General features: G+C 43.3%; 1 protein-coding gene across 3 annotated transcripts; it reads left to right on the forward strand.

Moving 5' to 3' along the window:
• The first annotated feature begins 1923 nt into the window (after positions 1 to 1923).
• Positions 1924 to 27257, forward strand: PLIN2 (perilipin 2). Of its 3 annotated transcripts, none has more exons than XM_062208153.1 (9): positions 1924 to 2003; positions 2925 to 2977; positions 3698 to 3893; positions 5585 to 5667; positions 9917 to 10181; positions 10943 to 11124; positions 11993 to 12127; positions 17251 to 17541; positions 26896 to 27257. In XM_062208153.1, the coding sequence occupies exons 2-9, from the start codon at positions 2948 to 2950 to the stop codon at positions 27022 to 27024; spliced, it is 1311 nt and encodes a 436-aa protein (XP_062064137.1). In that variant the 5' UTR covers positions 1924 to 2003; positions 2925 to 2947; the 3' UTR covers positions 27025 to 27257. The 3 variants fall into 3 exon arrangements, with proteins under 3 accessions (XP_062064137.1, XP_062064139.1, XP_062064138.1); XM_062208154.1 differs by lacking the exon at positions 1924 to 2003 and adding an exon at positions 2250 to 2273; XM_062208155.1 differs by lacking the exon at positions 26896 to 27257 and having other exon boundaries at positions 17251 to 18141.
• The last annotated feature ends 325 nt before the right edge of the window (positions 27258 to 27582 follow it).

Raw genomic sequence — 27582 nt, forward strand, 5'->3', positions numbered from 1 at the left:
GCACAGAATTTCATTTTTTTGTGGGCCTGGAGAGTCTGGCCCCAGATTAGTCACTGGAGTCCTGTCTTTCGCAAGCAAATAAAAAGAAAAAGAAGCTTGCTAAATCCTTACACAGTGGAAGTGACTCACGGGCTGAAAAACCAGAAAAAGAGATGAAGGCACGTTGTACATGCAAGGGCAAGAGTTTTCCAATGCTAAATATAGTAACAGCAAACATTTGTTTAGAGCATAAACAAAACTGGACTTGTAAAATGAAAACAAAAACATAATATTGTCAACATAGGAAAGAACAATAACAGAACTTTTTTGGACTTTAAACATTTTAATATTTTATTTTGAATTACACAGATGAAAGGGAGAAAACAGTAATTTTTCTTGCTAGGAGCCTCTAGAAATTAATTCAATCCTGTATAAAGAACCTTTTTTTAAAAAATATTTATTTATTTATTTGAAAGGCAGAGTTACAGATGCAGAGGCAGAGAGAGGGAGAGAGAGAGAGAGAGGTCTTCCATCTGCTGATTCACTCCCCAAATGGCCACAATGGCCGGAGCTGGGCCTATCCAGAGCCAGGAGCTTCTTCCAGTTCTCCTGCATGGGTTCAGGGACCCAAGCACTTGGGCCATCTTCTACTGCTTTCCCAGGCACATTAGGAGGGAGCTGGATTGGAAGTGGAGCAGCTGGGACTCCAGCTGGTGCCTAAATGGGATGCTGGCACTTGCAGGAGGAGGCTTTACTTGCTATGTCACAGGGCCAGCCCCTAAAGGACCTATTCTTAATTGGTCTGTTTGGAGACTTAAATATGACAAGCAGGGACAGCTGTTTGGTACAGCATTTAAGACCCTGCTTAGAGTACATCCCATATCAGAGCGCTTTGGTTGCAGTCCCAGCTCGCTTGTGATTCTAGCCTCCTGCTAATGTGCACCCTGGGAGGCAGGGGGGTGGCTCAAGTCCTGGCTCCCTACAACCCAAATGGGAGACCTGGATGAAGTGTCCAGCTGCAGGCTTTGGCTTAACTCAGTCCAGGCCATCTGGGAGAGTGAACCAGAGCATGGGAGTTCTCTCTCAAACAGTATGCCTGTGCGGGCTACACTGGTTAAGCAACTGAGCTGCATGCTGAGGTCACCTGGTACCTAGCATTGTTGCCTACCTCCTCACTCTAGCTCTCTGGCCTGTCATTAGATTGTCCTCAGCTGGGGAGACCCAAGCCCTGCAACTTGCTTGGGAGGTCGATCAGAAACTACCGTCTAGGGAAGAAATGCGCTCTGCACTGCTATGGCTCCGGGTGGTCGAGTAACTTTTGTGCTCAAATAATCTGATTCAGGTCTCTGCGTTTTACACAAGAGGTAACTAGGAACGCAGAGCTGGCCATCTTGCATAGAGTTAGGCAGCTATCAATCCGTAGAGATTTGGGGTAAGACCAGAAGGGGTCTTATTGGTATTCCGAGGCTTTTTCTGTTAATTTCAATTCAAGGCTCCATCAGAAATCAACGGTTAAGGGACGGACTTTAAAGCCAAAGAGCAGTGAGACAGGAATCTCTACGTATCTGTAATTCGTTTAGAATTTTGCGTAACACTAGGAAGTATTTATTCGCTTTAAACAAAACAAAACAAAAAACAACAAAAAACCCCCAACAGCTTAGAAGTCATTGTTCACATTCCGAAAGCGTTCTCATCAACACGTGTTAACCCGCCTTTCCCGAAATCCTGCGTGGGAGTCCTCCACTCTCGCACCTGGCTCTCAGAATCCTCTACCCCTGGGCAGGGCCCCCGCCTCCGGGCAGAGCGCCTGACCCGGGCTGGGATCCCGCCCGCAGGAGGTCAGGGCCCCTCCCCTAGAACGGCCGCTGGCCAGCCGCGGCGAGGGGAAGGGCGGGCCGCGGGTCACGTGCTGCGTGGTGCGGCAGGCGCCGCCCGCGGCGGGTACTTAAGGCGGCGGCCGCCCGCAGGCCGCACTCTGCACGTCCGAGCCGCCCGCGGGGTTCGACTGCTGGCCGCGCCCACCGGTGGGTGCCCCCGCCGCGCTGAATGTTGCGGGGGTGGGGGGGGGAGGGGGGATTCCTCGGTTCTGGGGAGCTGCTCCGACCCGCCGGGCTCCGGGCTGGACGGCGATGGCTGGGGGCCATCCGGCGGGGAAGGGGCGGGCTTCCGAGCCTTCCTTCTGGGAGGCGTCTTTCCTGCGGGCAGCTTCGGTGCTGCTGCAGGGCTGTGGAGCAAATACTTGTGTCCGACCGGACGTGGTTTAAAGGGAACGCGCTTTGGAAAATCGGTCTCAGGCATGGTTTGGTGGGGCGTGCAGCGACTGTAGGGCTAATGATCATGGCGCCCAACTTCCACCTCTGGGCAGCGCCTTCCCGTTTCTTGGGGACCTGGTGGTAGGGGGTGAGCTGGCCAGGTGCTTTTCCTCGCCTGCTTGGAGGTTTGGCGTTTTGTGTGGGCCGTGGGGGGGGGGGGGGATCCTCAGTTACCCTGAAACGCTCGGTGAAAAGTTTCTCAATTCCTCGGACCGCCTCCTTCGTCTTGTGCTTGGTCTCCCTGAACTCGTTTCGGTGCTTTCATGAGGGAGATAAAATTAAGTAACCCTCGGATTGCCCCAACTTCGTCTTCCCGACACCTTGCTGAGTGCTCACTGACCTAACATGGGTTTTAACTTGAGTATCTCTTTTGTGGAACAGCTGTTCTAGTGTCCTGGTGGAGAATTCAGAGCAGGAGGTCAACGACTTTGCTTTTCTCCGATGACTTCTTTTTCTGTTGAACAGTTTACATTTAAGGCCTGAAACCTTGCCGGGGTTAGGGATAGAGGGGAGGTGGAAGTCCAAGATCATCTGGAAATATTTTCTGCTTGAGCTTGTTTTGTACTTACGTGGCCTGGGAATGAATCAAGGAAGTCTTATCCTAGCGTCCTGAAATAATTATCTCTCCCATAGATTCCTTTCTCCAGGAAGAAAAAATGGCATCCGTTGCAGTGGACCCACAATTGGTATGAGTTTTATTTAACTTTTCTTTCTTATTTGAGAGGCAGAGAGCTCCCATCTGCTGGCTCCCTCCCCAAGTGCCTGATTAGCCCCCCAGCTAAGGCTAAAGCCAGATGCTCAATCTACATGGTTGGCAGGAACCTGAGGGCTTGAGCCATTACTGCTGCCTCCCAGGGTCTGCATTAGCTACAAGCTGCAGACAGAAGCTGGAGCCAGCTGTCAAAGCCAGGTACTCCGTTTTGGGACATGGGCATCTTAACTCCTAGGCCAAATGCCTGTCCCAGGTCTTAATTTTGAATAGGTGTTCTGTGACTGTTCTCTTCCCCAGTGTTTTGAGAAGTTAACAACCGAGGACAGGCGCTGCGCTGTAGCGGGTTAAGCTGGCAGCCACCTGCAGTGCCAGCATCCCAAATGGACCCTGGTTCGAGACCAGGCTGCTCTACTTCTCATCCAGCTCTCTGCTATGGCCTGGGAAAGCAGTAGAAGATGGCCCAAGCCCTTGGCCTCTGCACCCGCGTGGTTGACCTGGAAGAAGCTCCTGGCTTCGAATCAGCGAAGCTCTGGCCATTTCGGCCAGTTGGGGAGTGAACCAGGAGATGGAAGACCTCTCTCTTTTTCTCTCTGCTTCTCCTCTCTGTAACTCTGACTTTCAAATAAATAAATAAATAAATCTTTAAAAAATATTTAAAAAAAGTTAACAACCTCCTCTCTCCCTTTGGTTGCAGAGTGTGGTGACTAGGGTCGCCAACCTTCCCTTGGTGAGCTCTGCATATGACCTCATGTCCTCGGCTTATGTCAGTACAAAGGATCAGTATCCCTACTTGAAGTCTATGTGTGAGATGGCAGAGAAGGGTGTGAAGACCATGACCTCCGTGGCCATAACAAGTGCTCTGCCCATCTTCCAGAAGCTAGAGCCACAAAGTGAGTTCTCATTTTTCCCTTCAACATTCAGTCCAAGGAACTGGTCAGGGATGAGGGATTCTCTGCCCTTCCGGAAGCAATACTGACTGTACTAGGAACTGTTGGGTGACCCTTGGACCTGGAAGGCCTGATGTTCATGATACTTGAAAAAAAAAAAAAAAATCCCCAGAGATGTTTCTGTGTTAGTAACCAAGACCATAAGGTTAGCATCAGAACTGAAATAAAATACTGTCTTGAGACCACACACTGGATATAAACTTTTTTTTTAGTAAAATTTTTATTGAGGTAAAATTAACGTACCATACAGTTTGCCTATATAAAGTGTACAATTCCATTGTTTTTATTATTTGTATAGAATTGTACAATCAGTACCACTGTTAACCTTAGAACATTTTCATTACTCTATTAAAGAAATCTCATACCAAAGTTTCTGTTTGGGCTGATGAAAGGCTCTAGAAATGAATGTTAGTGATGATTGCCAACATTGTAAAGGAATTTAATGCCTCTAACACTTAAAAATGGTGAAAATGTGAGTTTATATTTTGACTATTTTATCAAAATAAAACAGACGTCATGCACTTTACCAACCGTTCCCCATTTCCTTCCAGCCTCCCCAAGGCAACTACTGACATACTTTCTGTCTTTATAGACTTCTTATTTCAGACATTTCATATAAGTAAAATTATAAAAGTGGTCTTTTGTAACTGATTTGTTTACATTTTTAAGGTTTATCCTTATATCAGTACATTATCTCTTTGTGTGATAATCTGTTTAGGTAGATCATATTTAATTCATCAGTTGATGAGCATTGGTAGATTCTACTTTTTGGAGATTATGATTAATGCTTTTGTGAGCATTTATGTAAGTTTTTGTGTTGACTGTCATTTTTCGTTTTCTTAGGTATATAGTTAGGAGTAGAATTGCTGGGTCATATAATACCTGTGTTTAAGCTTTTATGAACTGCCAGGCTGTTTTTTCAAAGTGAATGGTGTTTTCCGTTCCTACCACCAGTATATGAAGGTTCTAATTTCTGTATATCATGAGTTGCTTTTCAATAAAGATGTCATTTCCCCAAATGGTTAGGTCAGGGACTTTAGCATTATAAGGAAGTTCTAGAGACCGGTTCCTCCAGTTTCACTATACCCCAGATAAACTTGTTACTGTACTTGGCTTGGTCTTTGGCAGGGGAAGCTTGGACTAAAATCTGGATCTTGTTAGGGAGATCCAGGATACTGTTACATATTGTTTGTTTCCTGGTAAGAGGCCAAAGTGCCCTGGCGTGTGCTGAACGAAGTGCAGGAAGGGACTAAGCTGGCATGAGATGCCAATTTTGAGGAAATTTCCAGAAAAGTTATTCCCAGAATGAGGGTTCAAGAAGCTTGACTACTTTTGGCCTTAATATTAGGGGTAGAAGATGAGATAGAAGATCCCTAGCCAGCTTCCTACTTGGTTATTGCTTCCGTGTCTCCTTCCTTACATCCCCCTTATTACCTTATTAGTGGAATAAAGTTGGCCAACAACCTACAAACCTCTTCCTGTCTAGCCAGAGACACTAGGCAATACTTTTGTGGTGGTAAGAGATCAACATTTTTTGTTTTTTATAGTATGGTTAAAAGTATAAGGCATAGTAATGTGTGTTTATTCTAAACTACACTGTCACATTAACATTTTCTCATTTGTGATTCTTCTAGTTGCTGTTGCTAATACCTATGCTTGTAAGGGACTAGACAGGATTGAGGAGAAATTGCCTATTCTGAATCAGCCAACAACCCAGGTGAGTTTGGGACAAGGTGCTAAGATGTGTTTGCATTTAGCACAGACTGTGTGTGCCACAGATGAATAGATACTTATTTGTTCTCAATCTGGATCTGGATTTATTTTTCTTTAAAGTAATGGTTACTCCTTCACTTCCTGAACATTCATTTTATTTGAAAGGCTTTGAGTGCTTCATCTGCTGGTTCATTCTCTAAATGTGTGCAACAACTGGACTAGGTCACATCAAAGCCAGGAACCCATAGCTCCATCTAGGTCTCCTACATGGGTAGCAGGAGCCCAAGTACTTGGGCTATCATCTGCTGCCTCCCAGGTGCGTTAGCAGGAAGTAGGATTAAAAGAGGAGGTGGACCATCCCAGACGCTCTGAAATGGGATGTACGTGTCCCACATGGTGACCTGCTATACCACAATACCTGCCCCACTTCCTGAACTTTTATCAGGTTGTGTCTAAGAAGCAGAGAACTAGCTACCTTTAAACCAGAGTATTTTTTTTTAAAAGATTTATTTGTTTATTTGAAAATCAGTTACACAGAGAAGGAAAAGCAGAGAGAGAGGTCTTCTCTCTGCTGGCTCACTCCCCAATTGGCTGCAACCATCCGAAGCCAGAAGCAAGGAGCTTCTTCCGGTCCCCCACGTGGGTGCAGGGGTCCAAGGATTTGAGCCATCTTCTGCCCTCCCAGTCCATAGCAGAGAGCTGGATCGGAAGTGGAACTGCTGGGACTTGAACTGGTGCCCATGTGGGATGTCGGCACTGCAAGGCAGCGGCTTTACTTGCTACGCTGCAGTGCCAGCCCTGAAACCAGAGTATTTTTAATCTGAACTCCATCACTTTGTGGCTTTGCCCCTGCAAATGAAATTGCTGTCTCAAATAATTGGTTCCCATTTATCACCATGGGTAAATGCAGAAGTGGTATGTAGAACCTTTTCTTGCCTGGCTTGGTGCAGTAACAAGATATGGGACAGCTGGCCTAGATGAAAGGCTCATCCATGCCAGTGATTCAGAGAATTCCTAAAATTTTCTTTCATATTAAGAATACAACATGGGGCCAGCGCCGTGACTTACTTGGTTAATCCTCCGCCTGCGGCGCTGGCATCCCATTTGGGTGCTGGGTTCTAGTCCCGGTTGCTCCTCTTCCGGTCCAGTTCTCTGCTGTGGCCTGGGAGGGCAGTGGAAGATGACCCAAGTGCTTGGGCCCCTGCACCCACGTGGGACACCAGGAGGAGGCTCCTGGCTTCGGATTGGTGCAGCGCTGGCTGTGGCGGCCATTTGGGGGGTGAATCAACGGAAGGAAGACTTTTCTCTCTGTCTCTCTCTCACTAACTCTGCCTGTCAAAAACAAAACAAAACAGCATGGGGGGGGGGGAGCTGGTGCTGTGGCATACCAGGTAAAAGCCACTGCATGCAGTGCCAGCATCCTATATGGACGCCAGTTCGAGTCCGGCTGCTCCACTTCTGATCCAGCTCTCTGCTGTGACCTGGGAAAGCAGAATGTAGCCCAAGTTCTTGGGCCCCTGCACCCACATGGGAGACCTGGAAGAAATTCTTGGCTTCGGATCAGTGCAGCTCTGGCCATCTGGGGGGGTGAACCAGCAGATGGAGGACCTTTCTCTCTCTTCCTCTGCCTCTGCCTCTCTGTATCTCTTCATTTCAAATAAATAAATCTTTAAAAAAAAAAAAATACAGCATGGCACAAAATAATACCATTTAGAGAGAGACCTGGCCCTCTTTTTTAATCTAATAAAATTTTTTTAAAGATTTATTTATTTAATGTTGTTAGAAAGATACATTCCATCTACTGGTTCACTCCCCAAGTGGCTACAATGGCCAGGGCTGACCAGGCCGAAGCCAGGAGCCTGAAACTTCATCCTAGTCTCCCACATGAGTGATGGGCCTAAGCATTTGGGACAACTTTTGCTGCTTTCCCAGGTGTATTAGCAGAGAGCTGGATCAGAAGTGGAGCAGCCAGGACTCAAACCAATGCTTATATGGGATACTGATGTCATAGGCAGCCGCAACACCAGGCCCTGAATAAATAAATTTAGTGTACAGCCTTTAGAATTTGTGTATATCTTTAATTTTTTTTTTAAATTTGTGTTGCTGGTGACTATTCTAATGGTAAGAGTTATTTTGCATTTTGGGTATTTTCTTTATATTTTTGATGACTCCTGTATAATAAAAGTCAGCTGCCCTATATAAAACTAAAAACAGGACTGAATGGACTTCCTAGCTAAATTGGACTCATCCTAAATTACTGTATATATTCTATTGTGTATCTGTATGTATAACCATTTTAGGTGGGTTTTTTACAAATATATTTCCAGAAATAATTTGAGAAGGAGGATGGGGGAAGCAACTTCTCAAATGCCTTTAGTGGCTGGGCCTGGGCTAGTGCAAAGCTGCCAGCCAAGAATGCAATGCAGGTGCCATCTGGGTGACAGGAACCAGCTATCATTACTGCTTCCCACAGTCTGCATCAGCAGGAAGCTGGAGTGAGTAGCTGGGGTCAGGAATGGAATCCAGGTACTCCGATACGGGATGCAAGTGTCTCAACTAGCCTCTTAATGACTAGGCCAAATGCCTGCTCCTATGTGATATTTTTATTTCACAGATAAACCCAAACTTGAAAGTGGTTGTTTAGAGCAAGTCGTAAGTGTTATAGCTTTAGCTGGTCATCATTCTAATAATGTTCTTTCTGCCATGTTCTGTGGCCTTCAGTATGGCTTGGTGGCAGCCATGAAAGTCCCTGTACGGCCATTGGAAGGTGAACCAACGGCAAAGGAAGACCTTTCTCTCTCTCTCACTGTCCACTCTGCCTATCAAAAAAAAAAAAAAAAAGTCCCTGTAAGACGTCTCTGTGTCTGAGGCCACCGATATTATCAGATGAGTACTATACCGAGGGTTTCTTCCATTCACCCCCACCCCCAGATTGCGTATTCTACCCCTCTTTAAGAAGAAATTTGTTGTTCTTGTATAATAACCTGTTTCCATGGATAATTTACCCTGCTTATGTTTGAAGAAGTAGAGTGACTTGGAAGAAAAGAAGATTGAATTTATAGGTGTGTGAAGAGCTGGTTGTTTTTATTTTCACTTAGAAGAGTTTGACATTGATGATTAGCTGTTCTTAGTGAAGTTAGCCCTTTGTGGAATATTAGTCATATAACTAAAATCATGGAATTACAAGTATCAGGTGGAAGGTGTATGGTGCTACAATCTTTGTCTCAATTCTCAGCGCTCAGCTCACCGTGCTCACTGTAGGGGGCCTGAGGGACACCTTAAGGCTTAAAACTGTTTTCTCTTGTAATAATAAAAATGGTGCTGGGCTAAGTTAGGATCCAGGTTTTCAGTATACCTTTTAGGTGTGATCTTGGACAAGTCACTGGTTTGTAAAATGAGTTTGAAAATTTTGTTTTTATGACAGGGATATACCCGGAGAAAATCTCCCTTCCTTCCTCCCCTCCCACCAATCCAACATAGAAGCAGTTCTGTGAGTTAGCTCCTTTAGACTGGAAGCCTGGAGCATTATCTCCCAATTATGTTTTCCTGGTTTTCCTTGCAGCAACCTGGAACTCGCTAATAGTCAAACAGTCTTGACAGTAAAAGTACTTATGAAGTGGTTGAGGGAAACAGAATCCGGTAGAACATGGGAAGATAGGTACAAAAGGAGAGGATCTTTTATACCAGTCTGCATGTTTTTCACACTTGAGCAGGATGGGAAGTAAACCTGCCATTTGCATAGGCTACCTTTGACTCTCTTGGGTAGAACTTGGGCAGGCTGGTGATATGGAGAGCCCTATAAGGCACAAATTACATCCAGAAGGGTGGAGAACAACTGACTTCTCTGCCTATGTGTTGGCCCCCTGGTACTGTGTGCAAAGAGCTGTGCCTGCATTGTACCTATGTTGAAGGGCAAAGGCAGGCTCTCAGTATGAGCGTACTATCGTGGAAAATGCCATTCCTTCCCAGCGTTCTTGTATTTCATTACAGGTTCATCTAAAAACAAAAAACTCAATCATGTTACCTGATAGACACATTTCCTATCTGTTTATTTGATTTGCACCCCCAGTAATCCTTAGGGCAAAGGAAATTCAGGCTCGTCAACCCTTAGTGACTCTCTTAAGACCTAAGGCCAAAGTGAAAGGACCAGCTTCCTTCTTTAACTCTTCAGTTGTGCTGCCCTAGTTAAGACCTTACATGTGTGTGTGTTCCGACGGTTCTCACTGGTCAAGTAATCACTTTTCCACTTGCAGGTTGTTGCCAGTGCCAAAGGTGCTGTGACCACTACTGTGACTGGGGCCAGAGTTTCTGTAGCCAACACAATCACAGGGGTGGTGGACAAGACCAAAGGAGCAGTGACTGGTGGTGTGGAGAAGACCAAGTCCATGGTCAATGGCAGCATTAACACAGTCTTGGGAAGTCGGATGGTGCAGTTTGTAAGCAGTGGAGTAGAAAATGCACTCACAAAGTCAGAACTGCTGGTTGACCAATACCTCCCCCTTACTGAGGAAGAACTAGGTAATTGGAATTTTGTCTTGAAATATTTTGTATCTTTTTTCATTAAAGATTTATTTGAAAGAGTCATGGGGAGAGAGAAGGAGAGACCAAGATCTTCCTTTTGCTGGTTTACTCTCCAAATGACTGCAATGGCCAGCACTGGGGCAGGCCAAAGCTAGGAGCCAGGGGCTTCTTCCGGGTCTCCCACACGGGTGGCAGGGGCCCAAACAATATTTTTAAACAACTTCATTGAGGTGTAATTTATATGCCAAGAAACTCACCAGTCCAGTTTTAGAACATTTCTGTAACCCTAAAACAAAACAAACCAAAAAATCCTCATACCTGTTTATATTTGTTTCTGATCTCCTTCCTGGCCAATCCTTCTGTTTCAGTTGATAATTTTTCTTGGAACAGTCTTTCACATTGAATTGTATATAATAAGATCAGAATCATTAGGAGAAATTAACTTCAAAAAATATTTTCTGTAAATGGATTGTCTTTAATGGTTTTTGAATCATCATTAAAGTAGGCATATTAGTGCCTACTGTTTGCCATTACTGTCTTGCTTCAGAAATTCATTCTAGTGGGGGGAAACATATACACATGTATATGTACCAGGTATAGTAATGTGTTCAGTGGTCAATCCCAGCAGCAGACATGTACAGAGTCTTGGGGAAAAGAATACATAATGGCTAGGTGAATGGGTAGAAGACCAAATTACATTTATCACTGATAGATGTAATACCTTAAGGTTTTCTTTTGTTCTTTCTTTCTAACTTAAGAAAAAGAAGCAAAAAAAGTTGAAGGATTTGATGCGGTTCAGAAGCCAAGTTATTATGTTAGACTGGGGTCCCTGTCTACTAAGCTCCGCTCACGTGCCTACCAGCAGGCTCTTGGTAGGGTTAAAGAAGCTAAGCAAAAAAGCCAAGAGACCATTTCTCAGCTTCATTCTACTGTTCACCTGGTAAGTAAAATTTTAAGTTACCTAAAGTGAATTCACGTATCCTGAGGGAGGAGAGTAAACGTAATTGAAATCTAAAAATTTTAGTCTGTCTTTATGAATGACTCAGTGGAAAAATAGACTGAAGAAACGGACAACTCACAGAAAAGGAAGTAAGTGGGGAAATAGCTAAGTATGTGGAGCAATGCTAACCTTAGAGGGGTCAAATACAGATAGCTCTCTTGATCTGTCAGACTGGCAAAGTTGGATGCTGTCAGCAACAGTGTAGAGAAAGAGCTGTACTTATGCACTTCTGCAAGATTTGAGGGACTACTGCAAGGAATTATTTAAGAAAATTACAAACAAACCTTAAGCAGTTTTAGGTGTGTATATTCAGTGTTGCAAGAGACTATAACATTGCAGGCCAACTAATGGAGACTAATCGAATTGATGCATCACAATAGACTATTGTGTAGCCAATAAAGATTGCCAAGTTAGAGAACAGGATGTGTAGTACTGCAGGAAGAAAACCTTTTTTTCTTCCTGGAAGGGGAAATAGGTGGCTGGCAACAGGGAAGAGGAAGGTTGTGTTCTTTCTCTTTTGTAATTCTTATCCTCCTTCACACTGTCAGAGATTAAATTTTAGTTTTCCTAGCTGTACTAAACTGAAAGTAAAATAGGAGTTAATAGTTTAATAGTTAAGTGAAAGCAGTAAAGAACAACTACTTGGTTGACTTAAACATAAATTACAGTGATAGCCAGTATAGTCCTCATTAAATTTGTATGGAAATTCTTAGTTTTTTATGCTTCCTGATTAATATCATAGATCTGCAAACAGAACAACATGAATTTCTAATGGTTTGTTCCCTTATCTTATTTCCATGTGTTCTAGATTGAATTTGCCAGGAAGAATGTGCATAGTGCCAACCAGAAAATTCAGGATGCTCAGGATAAGCTCTATCTCTCGTGGGTGGAGTGGAAGAGAAGCATTGGCCATGATGATACTGATGAGTCCCACTGTGCTGAGGTAGGATGACTGGGGTAGTCACTCACTACCATTTCTCAAGAAGTTCGTATCAGACTTTTCAATTTTCCCATAATTCCTCTGAGAGTACTCTGCTTTATCAAAAAGCTTGAACAATACTGTGTAGATAGGTTGCTTATTATATGACTGAAAAAGCTGGAGAGGGAGTTGCTTTATTTTTTTTATTTTTTATTTTTTGACAGAGTGGATAGTGAGAGAGAGAGAGACAGAGAGAAAGGTCTTCCTTTTGCCGTTGGTTCACCCTCCAATGGCTGCCGCGGCCGGCGCATCTCGCTGATCCGAAGCCAGGAGCCAGGTGCTTCTCCTGGTCTCCCATGCGGGTGCAGGGCCCAAGGACTTGGGCCACCCCCCACTGCACTCCCGGGCCATAGCAGAGAGCTGGCCTGGAAGAGGGACAACCGGGATAGAATGCGGCACCCCAACCAGGACTAGAACCCGGAGTGCCGGCGCCGCAAGGTGGAGGATTAGCCTGTTAAGCCATGGCGCTGGCCGGGAGTTGCTTTATTTAACAACCTATAGATGTGCATATTTCCCTGAATGAGATACAACAAAAGGAGAAACCTGGGCTTTGCTGTCATAATGCATACATACTAACTGGGGATGTAGGCAGCTAAACTGGTATAGTTGTTTTCTAAGGTTTTATTATTATTTATTTTTATTAGAGATCTCTCCACTGGTTTGCTCCTCAAATGGCCCTAATGGCAGGGATGCTGAGGAGGTGGGAGGGGGTGCTGGGGCAGTCCAAAGCTGGGATCCAGGAGCATTATGCAGGGCTTTAACATGGGTGACAGGGACCCGCTGCTGCCTCCGAGGGTCTGCGTTAGTAGGAAGCTGGAGTCAGGAGCTGAAGTTGGATATCGAACTCAGGCACTCTGTTCGGGATGAGGGTATCTTAACCAGCATTTTGATTTTCTTTTATTTTCATCTTATTGGAAAGGCAGGGGGACAGTGACAGAGATCTTCTATCCACTGTTTCATTTCCCCAAATGCTTGCAATAGCCAGGGCTGGGTCAAACTGAAGCCAAGAGCCTAGAATTGAATCTAGGTCTCCCAGTCTCCCCTGTGGGGTGTCAGGGACCCACATACTTGAGCCATCACTGCTGGATCCCAGGGTGTACATTAGTAGGAAGCTGGAATTGGAAGCAGAACGGGTGCTTGAACCCAGGCACTCCTATATGGGATGTGGATATCCCAAGAGATGTCTTTTTTCTTAATTTTTTTTTTTTTTTTAAGATTTATTTATTTGAAAGGCAGAGTTACAGAGAGAAATGGAGAAACAGCGAGAGAAAGAAATACTCCATCTGCTTTTTCACCTCCCAAATGGCCGTTGTGGCCAGCAATGGGCCAGGCCAAAGCCAGGAGCCTGGAACTCCATCTGGGTCTCCCATATGGGTGGCAGGGGCCTAGGTATTTGGGTCATCATCCATTTTCATCCCTGACAGATAAGCAGGGGCCTGGATTGGAAATGGAGCAACTAGACTCTAACGGGTATTCTTATGGGACTGAGGCTTAACCCACTGTGCCACAACACCAGTCCCGCAGGTGACATCTTAACTGCTGTGCTAAAATGCCTGCCCTATCACAGTGGTTTGTTTGGTATGATAAATACAAGTGCTAGGAGAACACATAGGAAGGCTTCCTAATACAGTATTGTGAGGTGGTGGTGGTTGGGGGTGAGTCAGAGGACTTCCTGGAAGAGAGGAATATAAAGCAAATCTAATGGGTGGATAAACTAGGTTAAAGAGCAGTAAGGGGATTAATGTTCCAGACAGAAGAAATAGGATGTTATAATCCCTGAAAGTGGTTCTGTGTGTCCCAAAAAGCCTTTGCCTTTGATATCAGTGTCGACTGGTTGTTCCTCTCACATCATCTTATTTGAAGAGGGAATATCAGAATTATGCTACAAACATGGAGTGTATTTTCATTATCTCTGGTCTCCCCTGCCTGTTAGATTGCTTCAGCTTCACATGATAAACTTTGCAGACTCAGGCAGCAGGTTCAAATCCCCACTCAACTATTTTCCAGTATTAATTGGGGACAAGTTACTTAACTCTAAGCTTGTGTTCATATCTGTGAAGTGTGGAAAACTGCTGTGTTTGGTGTTACATGAGGATTTTAAAAAAGGTCAGATAATCTATATGTGTGGTGGACACAACACACAGTTTTCTGTAATTGAACTAATTCATATAGGGTACTTTAAAGATTTGTGGAAAATAGAATTAATATATAAGTTTAATTTGTTAGAAAAACTATTTTTTAAGATTTGTTTATTTGACAGAGTTACAGAGAGGCAGAGAGAGGGAGGTCTTCTGTCCACTGGTGTATTATTCCCCAAATGACCGCAGTGGCCAGAGCTAGGCTGATCCGAAGCCTGGAGCTAGGAGCTTCTTCTGGGTCTCCTGTGTGGGTGCAGGGCCCAAGCACTTGGGCAATCTTCTACTGCTTTCCCAGGCCATAGCAGAGAGCTGGATTGGAAGTGCAGCAGTTGGGACTCGAACCGGTGCCCATATAGGATACTGGTACTGCAGGCGGCGGCTTTACCGGCTACACCACAGCACTGGTCCCTTGAATAACTTTTTTTTTTTTAATTTAGTAAATATAAATTTCCAAAGTACAGTTTATGGATTACAATGGCTCCCCCCGCCCCATAATTTCCCTCCCACTCGCACCCCCCCCATCTCCCGCTCCCTCTCCCATTCCATTCACATCAAGATTCATTTTCAATTCTCTTTATATACAGAAGATGGATTTAGTATATATTAAGTAAAGATTGCATCAGTTTGCACCCACACAGAAACACAAAGTGTAAAATACTGTTTCCGTACTAGTTACAGCATTACTTCACATTGGACAACACATTAAGGACAGATCCCACATGAGAAGTAAGTACACAGTGACTCCTGTTGTTGACTTAACAATTTGACACTCTTGATTATGGCATCAGTAATCTCCCTAGGCTCTAGTCATGAGTTGCCAAGGCTATGGAAGCCTTTAGGGTTCGCTGACTTTGGTCTTATTCCGATAGGGTCATAGTCAAAGTGGAAGTTCTCTCCTCCCTTCAGAGAAAGGTACCTCCTTCTTTGATGGCCCCATTCTTTCCACTGGGATCTCACTCGCAGAGACCTTTCATTTAGGTCGTTGTCTTTTTTTTTTTTTTCCCCAGAGTGTCTTGGCTTTCCATGCCTACAATACTCTCATGGGCTCTTGAGCCAGATCTGAATGCCTTAAGGGCTGATTCTGAGGCCAGAGTGCTATTTAGGACATCTGCCATTCTATGAGTCTGCTGTGTATCCCGCTTCCCATGTTGGATCGTTCTCTCCCTTTTTGATTCTATCAGTATTAGCAGACACTAGTCTTGTTTGTGTGATCCCTTTGACTTTTAGACCTATCAGTGTGATCAATTGTGAACTGAAATTGATCACTTGGACTAGTGAGATGGCATTGGTACACGCCACCTTGATGGGATTGTATTGGAATCCCCTGGCACGTTTCTAACTCCACCATTTGGGGCAAGTCCGATTGAGCATGTCCCAAATTGTACATCTCCTCCCTCTCTTATTCCCACTCTTATATTTAACAGGGATCACTTTTCAGTTAAAATTTAGACACCTAAGAATAATTGTGTGTTAATTACAGAGTTCAACCAATAGCACTAGAACAAAACAAAACAAAAATACTAAAATGGATAAAGTATTACATTGTACATCAACAGTCAGGACAAGGGCTGATCAAGTCACTGTTTCTCATAGTGTCCATTTCACTTCAACAGGTTTCCCCTTTGGTGTTCAGTTAGTTGTTGCTGATCAGGGAGAACATATGATATTTGTCCCTTTGGGACTGGCTTAATTCACTCAGCATGATATTTTCCAGATTCCTCCATCTTGTTGCAAATGAGCAGATTTCATTGTTTTTGACTGCTGTATAATATTCTATAGAGTACATGTCCCAGAGTTTCTTTATCCAGTCTACTGTTGATTTGCGTTGGTTTCAGGTCTTAGCTATTGTGAATTGAGCTGCAATAAACATTAAGGTGCAGACCGCTTTTTCGTTTGCCAATTTAATTTCCTTTGGGTAAATTTCAAGGAGTGGTATGGCTGGATTGTATGGTAGGGTTATATTCAGGTTTCTGAGGAATCTCCAGACTGACTTCCATAGTGGCTTAACCTGTTTGCATTCCCACCAACAGTGGGTTAGTTTCCCTTTTTCCCCACATCCTCTCCAGCATCTATTGTTGGTAGATTTCTGAATGTGAGCCATTCTAACCGGGGGTGAGGTGAAACCTCATTGTGGTTTTGATTTGCATTCCCTTGAATAACTTTTTTTTTTTTTTTTTTTTTTTGCACTGATACATTTTTTTTAACTTTTATTTAATGAATATAAATTTCCAGTGTACAGCTTATGGATTACAATGGCTTCCACCCCCCCCCCCCATAACTTCCCTCCCACCCGCAACCCTCCCCTCTCCCGCTCCCTCTCCCCTTCCATTCACATCAAGATTCATTTTCAATTCTCTTTATATACAGAAGATCAATTTAGTATAAAGATTTCAACAGTTTGCACCCAAATAGAAACACAAAGTGAAACATACTGTTTGAGTACTAGTTATAGCATTAAATCACAATGTACAGCACATTAAGGACAGAGATCCCACATGAGGAGCAAGTGCACAGTGGCTCCTGTTGTTGACCCAACAAATTGACACTCTAGTTTATGGTGCCAGTAACCACCCTAGGCTGTCGTCATGAGTTGCCAAGGCTATGGAAGCCTTCCAAGTTTACCGACTCTGATCATATTTAGACAAGGTCATAAAAGACAGAGTGAGGATAGTAACCAATGATCCTAAGAGTGGCATTTACCAGGTTTGAACAATTATAAGCATTAAGTGGGGAAGAGGACCATCAGTACACACAGGTTGGGAGTAGAGCCATTGGTGGTAGGGTAGAGGTTATGATTACAAAGGAATGAGGCCCAAGTGCACTAGACAGGGCCTAGAACAAAGGACAGAGTCATTATTAGAGGAGCTCCCCTTGAATAACTTTTAAAAGTCAGCTGGTACACAGCACTGTTGGAACCACCACTAACTCTTTAGTTTGTTTTATTTGTAGCACATCGAGTCACGTACTCTTGCTATTGCCCGCAACCTGACTCAGCAGCTCCAGACCACATGCCAAAGCCTCCTGTCCAACATCCAAGGATTGCCACAGAACATTCAAGATCAGGCCAACCACTTGGGAGTGATGGCAGGCGACATCTACTCAGTGTTTCGCAATGCTGGCTCCTTTAAGGAAGTGTCCGACAGCCTCCTCATTTCGAGCAAGGGGCAGCTGCAGAAAATGAAGGAATCTTTAGATGATGTGATGGATTATCTTGTTAACAACACACCCCTCAACTGGCTGGTAGGTCCCTTTTATCCTCAGCTGGCCGAATCTCAGTATGCTCAGGACCAAGGTACAGAGATGAACAAGATCAGCCAGGAGGCCCCTCAATCTGAGCCTAAAACTCAATAAACCTGTTGCTGTCACCAGCGCATGACACAGCCAGCCAGATGACACCTTTTCATATGTTGAAATTAACTTGCTAGACAACTCTAACTTGAGGAATCTGTTACCTAGAAAAGAGAGTCTTTCATTATAGTAATTTCTAGCTAGAGTAAGAACTTCAAAATTTCCAGTACTTGCAAATGAGTCTGTTTACCCAGCTGATTAAAAAAAAGAACGATAGATTTGTCAGAGGCCAGCCAGAACTTGCGAAAAGTTCAAGTGCACTTTTATCTCCTTCTGTGACTGTTTTGTTGATGCTCTTACCATCTGTTTGTATTGAATAAAAGCATTTTCATATGGGCTGTGGTATAAACTGGCATCTGCTTCAGTACAGCCTGAGCAGGACTCGTGACTGGTTATCTCTTAATGCATGCTTGTACAACTTGACTGCAGGTTTCTATTCCTTAAAAGGGGCTATACTACCTTTGAATCAATAAAATTCACTCTAGATCAGTATTATGCTGTTCATGTGCTTTGTCTGTTGCTTGCATTCATAGAGCTGCTTGGCCTGCATGACAGGGTTGTTACTATACATACATGAAATTTCAGTTGGGCTTTTGGGAAATTTGGCAAGTTGATAACATTGGAAAACTAATATTACAAGTGGAATGTTTAGTAACAGGTTTCAAACAAAAGGTGATGTGCACATTAAAATTTTACTAAGTGACAACTGCATTCATTTGCCAATTTACTGGACCCCCAAGTGTGTATCATTTTTAAGCCAGTAAAACCATCTAGTAATGGCTGACTGCCTTGCTCAAAGGAATCAGAACTGAAAGGAAGCAAATGAGTCAGCTTACAGCAATCTCGCATAACAATAGGCCTTTCTTGCTAAAAGGCCAGTTAAAATGTAAGCCCTAATGTGAGATCATTCAGTGTCTAGTCTCGTTGGAAGACAATCATAACCTCAGTTGTTGAAGACCACATGAGAATAATTAGTCCCAAATCTTTTGACTTCTAAAAGGAATCTTCTACTTCCTGCTTTAAGTTCCCCAGACTTCAAAAAATAAGGAGGAAGCACATAACTTTACATGCTACTTTCATGTGAATGAATAAAGTACATTAAAGCTTTTGATCATTGCCAGTCTTCTCCGAAATATAACTCAGTGAGGTGGAAGGCAGAGATTCAGTTGTCTGTCTCTCCGCCTTTTTTTTTTTTTTTTTTAAGATTTATTTATTTATTTGAAGGCAGAGTAAGAGGCAGAGGCAAAGAGCGAGAGAGAGGTCGGTCTTCAATCTGCTGATTCACTCCTCAGATGGCTATAACGGTCGGAGCTGGGCTGATCTGAAACCAGGAGCCAGGAGCTTCCTCTGGGTCTCCCACGTGGGCGCACAGGCCCAAGGACCTGGCCTATCTACTGCTTTCCCAGACCATAGCAGAGAGCTGGATCGGAAGTGGAGCAGCCAGGATTCTAACCGGCACCCATATGGCATGCTGGTACTGCAGGTGGTAGCTTTACCTGCTATGCGTCGGCCCCCTATCTCTCTGCCTTTTAAATAAAAATACATACAAATCTTTCATCCACTGGTTCACTCCTCAAATGCCTGCAACAGCTGGGGCTGCGGTATGCTAAGCTGGAACTGGGGAACGCAGTCCAGCTCTCCCATATGGGTGGCAGGGACTGAAGTACTTGAGCCATCACCTGCTGCCTCTCAAGGTGTGCAGTACCGGGAAGCTGAATTGGAAGTGGAATAGCTAGGACTCAAGCCAGGCACTCTGATAGAGGATGCGGGCATCTTAACTGCTGTGCCAAATGCTTGCCTTATCACTGAAATTTTTGAAGTTGCCCTTTAATTTGCACATAAGGAGCTTGGTTTCTAGGAAGGATGGACTTTCCTGATATATATGCTTCCAGGGTTGAATCTTTTACTTGCCTGTCTACAGTGACTGGCATTTTTTTTATAGCTTCTGCCTTTTATTTATTTTTTGTAACCCAAATCTGATGAGCCCCCCTTCTTTGCTTCAAAACTGCAAGACTGGTGAATTGCAATTGATTGGAAAATTACTGTAGCAGTATATGTGCTTGCTTATCCTGCATATAAACTTCTGTTTTTTCCTTAAAAGTTGTAGTGCTATATGAATTGTGTGAGGAGATAGGTCTCAAGGCTGTGCTTCCTGAGTAAGGACAGAATATAAAGCAGACACCACCAGCCCTTGCTTTCCACTACTAGTTGTGCACATCAGTCATGGTTTTGTCTGTCTGTGTCTCAGGTTTGACTTAGACCCACATGTAGCTCATTAATTGTCAACATGTCCTTGTAGCTTGTAGCTTCATTGTTGCATAAGCTAGCAGAAAATTTTAATTAGAGCTATTTTTCTTCCAAGGAAGTCAATTGTTTTTGAGAGGAAAAAAGCTGAGTACCCCTAGTACAGTAAAATTATCCACCCATAGCATGTTTGTAAATATTTGGCCTTATGAAGCCAAGCACAATGTATTCAAAATGTTTTTTCCTTTGCAAATAGTCTGGAATTTTAGCCCTGGACAAAAAACCAAAGGAATGTGGTGTGCTGGTTGTTATCTCTGAGCCTTAGTTTTCTTATCTGTAACATAAGATTAATGATGCCTCAGTGGATAGAAGCAAAATGTCAAGGATGGGATATTTTTTCTAATTTGTACAGATACTTTCTGTATCACCAGGGACATGTAACTTTAACTTGCTGGTTCAGGCATCAGATATGTGTGCTTAATACCAGATTGTGATTGGGAAAATTTTTACTTTGATAAAGCATTCTAGGCATTGAAGAACTAGTGAAGTAATCAAAAACTTGATTGATTTCCCTGAGATATTCTTTTTAGACTATCACTTCATAAGGGGAGGAGGAGGAAGAAGGAGGACAGATACTTGTGTATAGTTTTTTATGAAATTCAGTCTAAATGATGCCCGGGAGAGCAGGTGCCGATGGACGGAAAGGAGAACCTTTTGCCAGGTTGCCATTACTTAGGCTCTTGTAATCCTCAGCTGGGCCTCAGTTGTGATCCAGCTTCAGGAGTGGCCCAGGACTGAGACCAGTGTGTGTGGTCCTGTGGCGAGATGTCCTTCCCCATAAGTCAACAAATTGATTACTTTTATCTCAAAGTGCAGCAGCTTCATGCCACCTTCCCAACAGGTATTCTGTAAAATATTCTGTATGTAATCTTTCCCTGTAGCTACTTGGTAAGGAAAAGATGCTGAATAATTGTACAATTGAATATCTAAGTTCCCAGACCAAAAGAGAAACTGGAAAGGTGATAGCACTGGACTATTCAGAGAGAAAGAATAAGAAGCGTCTCTCAGGGGTGTATTGGTGCAGCAGTTCAGTTGCTGCTTAGGACAGCCGCATCCCATATCTGAAGGCCTGGTTAGAGCCCCAGATCCTCCACTTCTGATCATGCTTCTTGCTATCGTGTACCCTGGGCGATGGCTCAATAAATTTTTTTTAAACCTAAAGTTTTTTTTTTTTTTCAGTTTGAACTTTATTTTTTAAATTTATTTTCCCCCCCAAAGAAACCTTTTATTTAAGGAATACAAATTTTGTAAGTACAACATTAGGAATATAGTAGTACTTCCCATCATACCCACTATCCTACCCACACTCCTACCCCTCTTCCCTCTCCCATTCCCAGTCCCATTCTCCACTAAGATTCATTTTCAATTAACTTTATACACAGAAGACCAACTCTATACTAAGTAAAGATTTCAACAGTTTGCACACACACGCAAAAACTGAGAACAAGTTTTACAGTTCATAATACAACTGGCCCCACAAAGACTTAGTCTTGTTGTACCTGCTCAAATGAATAGAATACAGAGGGATTGACATTGATGAGTTGAATGTTTCATGGTACCAAGAATTGTTTAAATTGTCTTGTGATCAGTACTGACCTGCCCTCTAGAGAGTGCTAACCATGCCATCAGACTTCTTAGTCAAGAGCAAAACAGTGGTGTAAAAAGCACCAACTTAAGGGCAGGGAATATGTACCAGCCCATTCATTCAGCTGTACTAAATTATGTTCAGTAAAGGGAAAGAGAATAAAGAGAAATGAAATGCTGCTGGCTCTCTAGTTGCAAGCACACCATCGAGCTGCATAAAATACCTATTGTGGATACTGAGAAGTTTCTATAAAAGTCAATAATGTTAGTCTTTTTTTTTTTTTTTTTTTTTTTTTTGGACAGGCAGAGTTAGACAGTGAGAGAGAGGCAGAGAGAAAGGTCTTCTCCTTCCATTGGCTCACCCTCCAAATGGCCGCTACGGCCTGTGCGCTGTGTTGCGCTGATCTGAAGCCAGGAGCCAGGTGCTTCCTCCTGGTCTCCCATGTGGGTGCAGGGCCCAAGCACTTGGGCCATTGTCCACTGCCCTCCCGGGCCACAGCAGAGAGCTGGACTGGAAGAGGAGCAACTGGGACAGAATCCGGTGTCCCGACTGGGACTAGAACTCGGGGTGCTGGTGCCGCAGGCGGAGGATTAGCCTAGTGAGCTGCGGCGCCAGCCGAATATTAGTCTTAAGACTAAGTATTGGTTAGAGCTAACCATTACTTCTTGCACAATGCTTTACAACCCTATATGTTAGAATTTTACATAATTAAAATTTTTAGATTTCATTTCATTACTTATGCTTGATTTCAAAATAAATCAGTTTTTTCCCAATCCTGTGTCATGTTTCCTGGCACTGCATGCACACTCACCTTTACCAGCAAGTTAAATCCTCACAATGGTGTCTATTCCTGTATAACCTCACCTATCCAGGGCTCTGGGCCTCCACTAGCCCAGCTTTATGCAAAATTTAAAAAGGCACCTCACCCTCAACATGTTTAGTGCCATCTTCTGGAAATTTGTCACAGTAAGCGTGTGGTGCTGTGATATGAAAGGTGTACCCATTGTTGCAAAGTGAGCAACCTGTGACATATACTTGAAGTATCAGAATTTGAGCATGGTTTCATATACTTGAAGTATCTGAGAATTTGAGCATGGTTTCTTGATATTCTTGAAAAGATTGTGTTTTCTTGAAAGGGATGGTTTCCTGTCCTTAGAGGGAGGGTCTATGATTACCTCCTTAGTTTCACAGTAAGTACTTGATTCTGAGTTCAGCCTCTATCTCTGATAGGCATTCTCAGCAGGAGACTCCTTACACTCTTTCTTTGATGACCCACAACTATGGATTTTCATAACTAGGCATTTTCATGAGTCTTGTCCAGGTCAAGGAAGATTTATTTAATAAATCTGTAAAATGATTTCTTTTGTGCCACATTTATAAAAATCCCCTGAAGATGGTCAGAAAAGACTACCAACTTTTAAATTAGACTCATCGTAGGTTTTTGATAGCCGGTGGCTCCTTCTTAGCTGTCGCATCCTCCTCTATTTCCCTCATAGCCCTCAAGTAGGGTTTGGTGACAGCTGCCACTGGGGAGAGTCTACTGGAAACTGGACACTGGCCCATTTTGGATATGTGGAAGGTGAATTATTCCTATGACTCTCCTAAATCAGGGAGTGGAGGTGATTTTTTGGGTGGCAGTTGTGGGTACTAACTCTCTGATTTTGGGACTGCCAACATTCTGCAGAAAAAAATCTACTTTAGTTCAACATTACCTGGTCTATAGGTGACTGAAATTGTGTGTGTGTGTCTAGTATTTAAGGAACACGAGAGTAAAAAACGTTTATCGAACACCTTCTATAAGCTATTCTTCAACTGTAGCTGAATCAATTAGGTCTTCCTCACATGAGAGGTGATGAAACTGAGTTTGAAAACAGTAAGAGGCAGGCTGCGAACTTTAACTGATGTTAAAGTGCATATTTTTCCCTCTTCTAACCTCCGAGAGGAGACAACTACAGCTTGCTTTTTTGTTTGAGGCCCAGAAAAATCTCTGCTTATGTCTGCTGTGTTGCAGCTTCCTGTTATATTTTACACTCCTTCCTTCCTTCCTTCTTCCCTCCCTTTCTCTCTCTCTCTCTTTTCTGTATTTATTTGAAGAGCAGAGTTACAGAGAGGCAGACACAGAGAAAGAAAGATCTTTCATCGGTTATTTTCACTCCCCAAATGGCTGCAACAGCAGGAGCTGGGCTGATCCGAAGCCAAGAGCCAGGAGCTGCTTTGGTGTCTCCTATGTGTGTATAAGCGCCCAAGTACTTGAACCATCCTCTGCTGCTTTCCTAGGCCATCATCAAGGAGCTGGATCAGAAGTGGAGCAGCTGGAACTTGAACTAGCACCCATACGGGATGCTGGCATTGCAGGCTGCAGCTTTACCAGCTACACCACAGCACCAGCTCCCTATTTTACATTTATTAAAAACTAATATTAAATACATAAGATAGTAAAACTGATAAAATTAATAGATATTAAAATAGTTTATTGGATGTTAAAATATACATTTGTACATTTAATAGTGTTCAATGGAATTGTTAAGCTACATAGATCTTTTATCCTAAAATCGCTGAGACTATAATAGTTGGTGTTACTGACTGATGCCCTGAAACAATGTGAATAAGGGTTGCTGGCTTTTGTGGATATCAGGTTGGGTGTAATCTTTGCTTTTTTTTTTTTTTTTTAAAGATTTATTTGAAAGTCAGAGTTATACAGAGAGAGAAGGAAAAGCAGAGAGAGAGAGAGAGAGAGAGAGGTCTTCCATCTGCTGGTTCACTCCCCAGTTGGCCACAATGGCTGGAGTTGCGCCAGTCTGAAGCCAGGAGCCAGGAGTTTCTTCCGGGTCTCCCATGTGGGTGCCAGGACCCAAGAACTTGGGCCATCCTCCACTGCTTTCCCAGGCCATAGCAGAGAACTAGATCGGAAGTGAAGCATTCAGGACTTGAACCAGCACCTATATAAGATGCTGGCACAGCAGGCAGTGGCTTAACTCCCTAAGCCACAGTGTCAGCCCCTGGTTATAATCTTTGTAAAGTGATCATTGACTAAGAGCTGGAAGGTAATATGATCTCCCTAACCTGAAAGTCTCAGGAACAAATGGTGGACGTTGGACCTCAGGCCATACAGTCCTCTGAGCACCTGGTTTCATTGGGCAAGTGTAATAAGGATCACAGACAGTAAGGGCCCAATGAACAAAACAAGATTCTTAATTCTTGTCTTTTTTTCCCCTTTCCTCCCCCCAACTACCATTTCATTATGGCGGTGTTAAAATATATTTAACATCCAGTTTTCTGTGCTAGCCATTTTCAAGTGCGCAATTCGCTAGCATGTATGTTCACAAGATTGTGCAACCATCATCATTATCCATGTTTCCAGAACTTTATCAGCATCTCAAGTATAATTCCTGTATACATTAAGCAATAACTCCCCAATATATATCTCTTCTTTCTGTTGAGGGATTTTCATTTTCATTGTTTTTGGTTGGTTGTTTTGCCTCTGTTAGGTACTCAGTTACATTTTCCGCCCCCCCTCTGCTATTAAGATTCCAGCTGGTAACAATATATTATGTCTTTTTTTTTTTTAAAGATTTATTTATTTGAAAGGCAGAGTTACACAGAGAGAGAAGGAGAGGCAGAAAGAGAGAGGTCTTCCATCTGCTGGTTCACTCCCAGATGCTTGCAACGGTCAGAGATGAGCTGATCTGGAGCCAGGAGCTTTTTCCAGGTCTCCCAGGCAGGTGGAGGGTCTGTCCTCCATTGATTTCTCCGGCGATAGCAGAGAGCTGGATCAGAAGTGGAGCAGCCCAATGGGATGCTGGAGCTTTTTTTTTTTTTTTTTTTTTTTAATTTTATTTTATTTATTTGAAAGAGTTACAGGGAGAGGTAGAGGTCTTCCATCTGCTGGTTCACTCCCCAGATGGCCGCAATGGCTGGAGCTGCGCTAATCCGAAGCCAAGAGCCAGGAGCTTCTTCCAGGTCTCCCACGAGGGTACAGGGACCCAAGGACTTGGGCCATCTTCTACTGCTTTCCCAGGCCATAGAGAGCTGGATCAGAAAAGGAGCAGCCGGGACTAGAACCGGCGCCCATATTGGATGCCGGCGCTTCAGGCCAGGGCTTTAACCTGCTGTGCCACAGCGCCAGCCCCTGCAGGCTGGGGCTTTAACCCACTGCGTCATAGCACTGGCACCAATATATTTTATCTTAATAATTTTCTTCTTTTAGTCTGTCGTTGGATAAGAAATATTACTTAGCTTTTCAAAATAAGAGTTAATAGAGTTTCTGATCACTAAAGCCTTTTTCCGATGTGGAGAAGAAACAGGGTTTTGTGATGGCTATGTCAACTATTTTTTAAAAAAGATTTGTTAATATACTTGAAAGGGAGAGCATCCATCAGAGAGAGTATGAAAGACACACACACAGAGAGAGGTCTTCCATCATCTGGTTCACACCCCAAGTGGCTGCAACAGCAAGGATTGGGCCAGGCCAAAGCCAGGAGCCAGGAACTCCATCCTAGTTTCTGACATGGGTGGCAGAGTCCCCATCACTTGGGCCTTCATCTGCTGCCTTCACAGGTGTATTAGTAGGAAACTGGATCAAAAGCAGTGCAGCTGGGACTCAGCCTGGAACTCTGATATGAGATGCCAGCATCACAAGTGATGGATTAATGAGCTGTGCCACAATGCTGGCCTCTATTTTAACTATGAAAAAGACTTTTTCTTCCTCAATTCCTAGGCATTTCCCAAAGGGTTTATATTTTTATAAGTCACACTTATGGAAAAATGAGGTTATTGTTTATAAGAGAGAAATAGATTGATGGATAAATAACCAGAGATGCTTTAGATCTTGTGTTTTCCAAGAAGCCTACATTTAACAGTCTACCACTAGTTTCCAGAGCCCATATGGATTGCAGCTGATGGCTTTTACTTGCTGTACCACAATGTCAGCTTCTTTGTCAGTTGTCTTCTAAAGAGAAGTGCTCTTATAACATGAGTAGATTGCATAGGTAGGACTGCAAACATCTTTTCAGAAAGCACATTTCTGGGGGCCAGTGTTGTGGTGCAGTGGGTTAAACCACTGCTTGAGAAGATGGCATCCCATACTGGAGGGCTGTTTCAAGTCCTAGCTGCCCTGTTTCCCGTCCAGCTCCCTGCTAATAAACCTGGGAAGGCAGTGGGAGATGGCCCAAGTTCTTAGGCCCCTTTCAGCCTTTCAAACAAAACAAAATCTTAAAAAAAAGAAAGAAAGCGAGCAAGCACAGCTCTGGACAAAGCAAGATTTACTTACATGCAGTATTTGTCTCTGTGGTCTCATGTGGATCTGATAGTTCATGTCATTGGTGTTTGTTTTAATATCTGAGATTCTTCTTTTACAGGCATTTGATTTCACTGCCATAGAGTTGACATCTGAGACTGATGAAATTCCAGATATTATAGCTTTGGAAGAGGAAGATGGAGCAAATCATTCACATTTTAATGGCCCTGACCTCTCAGCAAAATGTTGAACAAAAAAAATGATCTCTCCTTTCAGTTGAATATGCAATTTCTATCACATTAAACTTCACTTTGTTCATATGTTTACTCCTGTGGCTTCAAGAAGTGTTAATCTATTTTTTGGCTAATTCATCTTACTTGCAATGAAACTCGATCTTAACTTTCATAAGAGATTTAGTTCTATGATGTGTATCATTTTATGTAAGTCCTCACAGTTTAATTGCTGAAATGCCTATAATAAATATTGGGTTGTATAATCTCAAATCAGAGTGTTTTTTTTTCTGACACAGGGGACATTTGTTGTTTTTGGGTCTCCCAGAATTCATTCCTGCTTCTTTGGTTGATAACCCCCTTGTATCTTTAGGGGTATCAGTCTATAGATCAAGTTTCTTTGGTTCCCCTAGCTTATGAGCACATATGTGACCAAAAGCAGGTCAATTGGAAGGACACATAGCATGATGGGTAGTGAATTACATGCTAGGTGCTAATTTTGCTTTGCTACTTACTAACTCTAACCTTGAACAAGCTACTTAATTTCTCTGTACCTCAATTTTCTCATCTTTAAAATG

This window comes from Lepus europaeus, chromosome 12, assembly GCF_033115175.1.
Source record: "Lepus europaeus isolate LE1 chromosome 12, mLepTim1.pri, whole genome shotgun sequence".
Lineage (NCBI taxonomy): Eukaryota > Metazoa > Chordata > Mammalia > Lagomorpha > Leporidae > Lepus > Lepus europaeus.

What these genes read in the sequence shown, in the direction of transcription:
- PLIN2 (XM_062208153.1), top strand. Translation starts at nt 2,948, where the DNA reads ATGGCATCCGTTGCAGTGGACCCACAATTG. An exon ending in CCTTACTGAGGAAGAACTAG is followed by an intron (nt 10,182 to 10,942) that starts GTAATTGGAATT and finishes TTCTAACTTAAG; the next exon opens with AAAAAGAAGCAAAAAAAGTT. An exon ending in ACACACCCCTCAACTGGCTG is followed by an intron (nt 17,542 to 26,895) that starts GTAGGTCCCTTT and finishes CTTCTTTTACAG; the next exon opens with GCATTTGATTTCACTGCCAT.